The 7,500-nt window shown below is 49.0% G+C and overlaps 1 protein-coding gene across 3 annotated transcripts in view; it reads right to left on the bottom strand.

Moving 5' to 3' along the window:
• Nucleotides 1-7,500, bottom strand: part of LOC134068452 (SH2 domain-containing adapter protein F-like) — a gene marked incomplete in the record, with an annotated part of 115,647 nt that overhangs the window by 36,540 nt on the left and 71,607 nt on the right. For 2 of the 3 annotated variants that reach the window (XM_062524072.1, XM_062524073.1), the window contains 2 exon segments: nucleotides 4,039-4,140; nucleotides 5,881-6,090. In XM_062524072.1, coding sequence (XP_062380056.1) covers nucleotides 4,039-4,140; nucleotides 5,881-6,090 — 312 coding nt within the window. 3 annotated transcript variants of the gene reach the window in all.

The raw sequence follows: 7,500 nt of genomic DNA, 5'->3' as shown, positions 1-7,500 counted from the left end.
GTGTGTGCGTAAGAAAGACATGTTGTGTGTGTATTTGCTAAATGGGTTTATGCAGAGTTGTGTGTATGTGTGTGTGTGTATGTGTGTACTGTATGTGTGTGTGCGCTTTAAACTTTGCGTGTGTGCATGTGCATGTACATTATGTGTGTGTGTGTGCTACTACGCTGATATATTGTGGGGTCGAAGGTCAAGCACAGAGGCCCAGCGGTTCCATATTCAGCATCATACCCACACCCACACACACCCACACACACACATACACACACACACACACACGCACACACAGAGTCATTACTGGATTTAAAGCAATTTAATTATTTACTTAAACTATCAGAGTAGGCGCTGCGGTGAGCAGGACATTAAGCGCTTGTAGCCTCATTAAAGAACCATGAGGTAGGAGGGAGGGCGCCGGGGGTCTGCAGCCCCACATCGCAGCTCTTATCTGGGCAGCAGAGGGAGGGCAGCAGGGCCCCTCTGGCCCTCAGCCAGCTTAATGGAGTGGACCATGCATACAGAGACGAAAGCACTTGCGCGCACACACACACACACACACACACACACACATGAGCACATACGCGCACACGCGCGCACACACACACACACACACACACACACACACACACACACACACACACACACACACACACACACACACACACACACACACACACACACAGAGTCTGATATTTGAGTCAGGGTAAGTTTAACAGTCTTCCTGTGGTCATACTCATACACTCCTCAGATTTCCAATGACTGAATGGCTAAGTGTGTGTGTGTGTGTGTGTGTGTGTGTGTGTGTGTGTGTGTGTGTGTGTGTGTGTAACTGGGTTGTGTGAGATGCATAACAGATTAGCCATAAGAACATGCTCATAAAGACACCCCCCCCCCAACACACACACACAAACACACACACAGGATTAAGTAACAAGACGCACTAACACACTCCTCAGGTTCCCAATGACTTCCTGACTGTGTGTGTGTGTGTGTGTGTGTGTGTGTGTGCATGTATGTGTTTGTGTGTATGTTCTCTCTCTCTCTCTCTCTCTCTCTCTCTCACACACACTCTCTCTCTCTCACTCTCAGACACACACACACACACACACACACACACAAACACACATAACCCTCCAGGCTGCCACAGACACACTCTTCACAGGGGTCATAATCTAATGCATCTTCATCTTTAACTGGACTCATCCATCATACACTCAACACCCAGAGAGAAAGAGAGAGAGAGAGAAGAAAGGGAGAGAGAGGGGGAGAAAAGAGAGAGAGAGAAAGGGAGAGAGAGAGAAGGAGAAAAGAGAGAGAGAGAGAAAGAGAAGAGAGAGAGAAAGGGAGAGAGAAAGAGAGAGAGAGAGAGGGAGAGAGAGAAGAGAGAAGGAGAAAAGAGAAGAGAGAGAGAGAGCGATGTAAACGCTTGAGGATGACTGATTAACTGTGGAGTGCAGATCCACCCTAGTCGCCCTCCAACAAGAGTCCCATTTGCATTGTGCAGCACATCTGTCCACCGATAACCCCACACTGCATATTAATGAGGACCGCATCGGTAGGGCACACACACACACACACTATGTATACTCACATATTCAAACAAACACAGACACAGATACAGATACACACAAACAGTATGCATACTCACATGCACAAACAAACATACACAGACAGACACCACACACACACACACAAACATTGTCACAGTCACAGTCACAGTCACAGTCACAGTCACAGACACACACACACACACACACACACACACACACACACACACACACACACTCCTTCAAACAGTGACGCAACACAGTGGAAAAAGGACAGAACCTGGGCCAGGCTAAGTGCATTAGCGCTCAGGCTATTGTTTTCTCTAACAAAGACGAATGAGTGCTTCTGGAATTACAGGCCTCAGTGTGCAGAGGGAGAGCCTAAGCTGCGGCAGGCCGCCGTCATTACTCTCCCTCCTCCCTTCTTTCTCTCCCTCCTCCCTTCTTTCTCTCCCTTCTTTCTTCCCCCTCTCCTCTTGGTTCTTTGTCGCGGTCCATTTCCTCCTCCTCAGGAGTAGCAGCATGTTTCTTCATTACGTGTGTGTGTGTGTGTGTGTGTGTGTGTGTGTGTGTGTCTGTGTGTGTGTGTGCGTGCATGTTTCTTCATTACGCCTCGGCTAGTCTACCGGCGAGATTGTTGTGTATTTTGCATGTGCACAAACACGGGAGAAGGAGATGTTTTTTTTTTTTCTTTTTCAATTCCGGCAGGTTGCGATCTCCAGGGAGAGAGCGTTTTTAACGGAAAATTACTCCATTATTCATCATCCTAAATAAAGATGGAAAAAAATAATGTTTTGTTTTGTTTTTTTTTGTTGAGGCCTCTGACGTAAAATCTTTGCTGCGGCGACCTAGATATGTCTAAAATCACAACTATGTGCACACACACACACACACACACACACACACACACACACACACACACACACACACAGCTATGCGCCTGAAGCGGCTAGCTTCAGTTGCCACGATAACAAGGGACCATCATCACACTGAGATGGACAGAGTAAGACCGCTGGGTTTTTATCGACCCAACCTAAGGGCCCCGCAATGACCTTCCGTGACCTTCTACGACCTTGGGTGACCTCCAGCGACTGATCTTTGCCGGACGGTGAGCCTGATGGCTGACCCTGAGGAGACCCACACATGTCCCCCACCTCTCAGATCTGATCTGGGCTTCTGAGACCACAGCCTCTGGATGGGACGTTTTTTTTCCTGCGCTGTCTCAGGGGCTTTGAAGATAGAGATGTCTGCAACACATGGAGTTCATGACTAGATCTGCGCACACACACAGAAACACACACACACACTCTTGACAAGGAAGCCAACTGCGGTCTGTTCTCTCTCTCTCTCTCTCTCTCTCTCTCTCTCTCTCTCACACTCATTTGGATTTCTTTGTTGACTGATGGGGTGTCAGGGGAAGCAGAGTCTGTCTCCTCCAAACGTCGGCATGTTGCTCCTGAGTGAGAGCAAAACGGAACACAGACTCCATCCGGAGAGAGGGCAGAACAGAGGAATCAAAGACTTACGAAACAACCTGAACACAGAGAGAGAGAGAGAGAGAGAGAGAGAGAGAGAGAGAGAGAGAGAGAAGAGGGATAGAGAGAGAGAAGAGGGAGCGAGAGAGAGGGAGAGAGAGAGAGAGAGAGACGGATGCAGTCGGCTGTCTGTTATGGGAGACGGCTCTTTGAAATGTGCACAGAACACAATTCCCCATCAAAGAGAGGATGAAGCAGAGAGCGATCTGTAAACAGCGGAAGAATCCATTAGGGAGCGAGCGCGGGGGGGCATTGGGGGGGTGGGGTGCGGTGTCAGGATTAGAAGGAAGAATTAACGAGGCAGCGTTTTGAAGTCGTTCATTCGTTATCCACAATTCAGCAGAAACCTGCACTCTCAAAACTAAAATATTTTCAGTGAAATGTGTAGGCCTTCACACACACACACGCACACGCACACGCACACGCACACGCACACGCACACGCACACACACAACTTAAAGTAGGGAGAGAAGAGATAGATGTTAACATGGCAACACGAAACAGACAGGGACCTTCAGGGACACGCTAACTGACAAACATTCTGACACAAACGACTGACAGACAGACAGACATGTTCTCCCCTGTCAAGGTGAAACTAGATGTCCCCTGTAAACTGAGCAGAATTTGGAGATGCAGCCATCGTGGAGGATCGTTTGAAGTGAGTGAAGAGAATGAGAAAGAGAGAGAGAGAGAGAGAGAGAGAGAGAGAGAGAGAGAGCGAGAGAGAGAGAGAGAGAGAGAGAGAGAGAGAGAGAGAGAGAGAGAGAGAGAGAGAGAGAGAGAGAGAGAGCAAGGGAAGCTAACACAGGCAGGGGAAGTAAGCAACAAGACAGTTGGTGAGACAGACAGACGGGTGGGCGGGCGGTGAGTGAGACAGAGAGACAGTGAGACAGTGAGACAGTGAGACAGTGAGACAGGTGGGCAGTCTGATGGAGAGGCCCCTGCGTCCCTGTGTGGGGTACCTTTGGGGGTTCTAGGCGGGGGGTCCTTAGTCCTGGGGGGGTTCTCTGGTTCTCTGGCTGCCAGTGGGCCCTCGGTGCTAACACAGCCATAACACAGCAGAGCTGTCCACAGAGGAGGGGGAGGAACACACACACACACACACACACACACACACACACACATATAAAGGGAACCAATAACAACAAAGAGCTGCTAAGACTGATGTACTGTAGGCTTCCATCTCAGTTCATAGTGTTGGTTAGTTGTGGAGTGGCCTCAGTGGCAGTGCTGTGCTTGTGCACGTCAAATAGCCAATGAGAATGAGAGATGCCGAGTGGAACAGCCCTGAAGAGTTATGACCAAGCAGCCCTTCAGGGACAACACAACACTCAGTGACACACACACATACACACACACACACACACACACACACACACACACACACACAAACACAAACACACACATATACACATGCATATAAAGAGAGGGAGAAAAGACAAGGCGACACACAAACACAGAGAGACACAGAAACACAGAGAAACGCAGAAACACAGAAACACACACACACACACACACACACACACACACACACACACACACACACACACACACACACACACACACACACACACACACACACACACACACAGATGAGATGCTGGTCCCCAGACACCCTACAAAAGGCCTTTCAGAGGAGGAGAGAGAGGACAGCCTCTCTGGATGGAGGGAGAGAAACCACAGGAGGAAAGAGTTAGTGCTGCAGGAAAAGAGGAGGAGGAGGAGAAGAGGAGGAGAAGAGGAGGAGGAGAAAAAGAGGAGAGAGGGTGAGTCATTAAGACAGAGGAAAAAGGCTGCTTTATTCCCATCACCAGATACAAGCTTAAACCCCCAAAGAGCCAAGCCAAACACCGTCCACCCTACCATAGCACAACACACACACACACACACACACACACACACACACACACACACACACACACACACACACACACACACACACACACACACACACACACACACACACACACACACACACACACACACACACACACACACACACACACACACACACACACACACACACACACACACACACACACACACACACACACACACTCTCTCTCAAATGTATGTTCAATCGCTCAGTTAAAAGGGTTCCATTACTCAAATGCTTAGATTCTCTCATCTCTCTCAATTTCATTCATCTCACCATTTCAATGTCATTCTATCACTCATTCTCTTACATCCCTCCCTCATTCTCTGTCCCTTGTTCTTTTTTGCTCTCTCTGTCTCTCTCTCCCCCTCTGACTGGTGAGTTCACTGTTAGAATAGACTTTTCTCCTCGCTCTCCCTTTCTTCCATTCCTCCTTCCCTCTCTTTTTCTCACCATCTATCTGTCCATCCCCTTTCCCTCCATCATTCCCTCAACATCCTCATCTCTCTCTCTACCTCTACTATCACTCTATCATTTATCTCCAACTACTTGTCTGTCTGTCTGTCTGTCTTCTTTCCCCCTCTCTCTCCATCTTCGCACATGTGAAGGCTTTTTTAGATGCACTCTTTCATCTCCCTCTCCCTCCATCCTCCTCTCCTCTCTCTCTCTCCATCTCTCCCTTTCCTCCTCTCCCTCTCCAACCTGCAAAGCCTTTGGTGTTTCTTCCACTGCAAGGGACTTCTTAATACTCCACATCTCTCCCTCCATCTATCTCCATCCATCTCTCTTTCCATCTCTCTCTCCACCTCTCTCTCCATCCCTCTCTCCATCCCTCTCTCCACCTCTCTCCCTCCATCCTCCTCTCATAACTCTCCATCTCTCCCTCCCTTCATCCCTCCCTCCCTCCCTCCATCTCTCCATGGTGTACCTGCGAAGGCTTTGGAGATGCGCTCCTTCTTCCACTCCCAGGGCTGGTCGTACTCCTCCGGGGGTCTCTCGTCGTCCTGCGGCAGGCGGCTCTCGCGGGGGCAGCGGCTGGGCTCCGGCTCCGAGTCGCCGCCGTTCTCCGTGGGCTCGTACGGCGTGTCGTACAGCGGCAGCTGCCGCATGGAACCCTCCTTCGTCCCCCGCCGGATCTCTGCAGCGGAGGAGCGACAGATGAGGAGAGAGAGAGAGAGAGAAGGGAGAGAAAGAGAGAGGAGGGAAAGAAAGAGTTAGGACATGGCAGCTTTAGGTCACCACAAATACAGTAGTCGTCCATCCCCACATGTGGAGGAGCAAACATCAGCACATCCAGAGATATGGTAAACAAGAACAGCATTAATATACACTTCTACTGTTTACTAAACAAGGCCTTCTTATACACTATTGTTTGCTAAACCAGACTAAGGCCTTATTAACTGTTGTTTGCTAAACCAGACTAAGGCCTTATTCACTACTGTTTACTAAACCAGACTAATTAAGGCCTTATTAGTCTCCACAATATTGTTTACTAACAACCTTCAGAATCCCACAACTGAAACGATTAGTCTCCACAAATGCTCCATCTTTTCTTGGAGGTTGTTTTGAATTTTGAACCTCCACACCACAGGAGAGCAATTAGCCTTTTGCTTCTGATTCAGATGCAGCTAAAGGTGTTTCAAACGCAGGTTCAGGTGAGCTCTATAGGAGCTTCTCAGATGAGCTCCATAAGAGCTTCCGTTTCAGACGCAGGTAAAGGTGTTCCATAAGACAGCTCTACATGCTGATTTCTGGTGAGATATCCACTTAAGCCCTTAATGCAAATCAAACGGCTGCATGTACAGTAGTCAAACATCTCATGCATTTCTGCTCGCTCATGCTACACACCCTACAACGAGTCAGCATGTGTGTGTGTGTGTGTGTGTGTGTGTGTGTGTGTGTGTGTGTGTGTGTGTGTGGAGGACTGAAGTGACCCACTGACTCATATCCATTATGAAACACTAAGGCTTGTGTTTGGCTTTACACACACACTCACTCACACTCAGATTTACCATGAGTCACATCAGCAATAACGCGACTATGATGGATGACAGGAGAGAGTTGGGAAATACTGGGACTGTGACTCACTTTATGGATTAAGACCGGAGAAGACAAACATAGATACTATCAGCACACACGCACACACACACAGACACACACACTGCACAGTAAGAACAGAACAGGAGAGAGAAGACAGAGGTTCTTCTTTATAAGAGAAGAGGAGGTTCACACTGACATTCCTTTGTTTAAATCTAGCTCCACACACACACACACACACACACACACACACACACACACACAGAGGAAATGGGCCCATGACGGGGCGGTGTGGTCTGGTTCAGCTGGTCAGGGCTCCGTGGGTAATGGGTGCCGTGCCCGTCACAGTGCCCCCAGCGCAGCGGTGCATTCTGGGTAACTGGGCACAGCATGGTCCAGCTGTCGCCTGAGAAAACGGACAGGGCTACTGGACACACACACTGAACGCACCACACACACACACTGGATACAACACACACACGCACACACTGGACACAACACACACACCACA

The sequence above is a fragment of the Sardina pilchardus genome, chromosome 21 (assembly GCF_963854185.1).
Source record: "Sardina pilchardus chromosome 21, fSarPil1.1, whole genome shotgun sequence".
In the NCBI taxonomy this organism is placed as follows: domain Eukaryota; kingdom Metazoa; phylum Chordata; class Actinopteri; order Clupeiformes; family Clupeidae; genus Sardina; species Sardina pilchardus.
The sequence above is the reverse complement of the archived record's forward strand: the minus strand, read 5'-3'. Positions and strand labels throughout refer to the sequence as shown.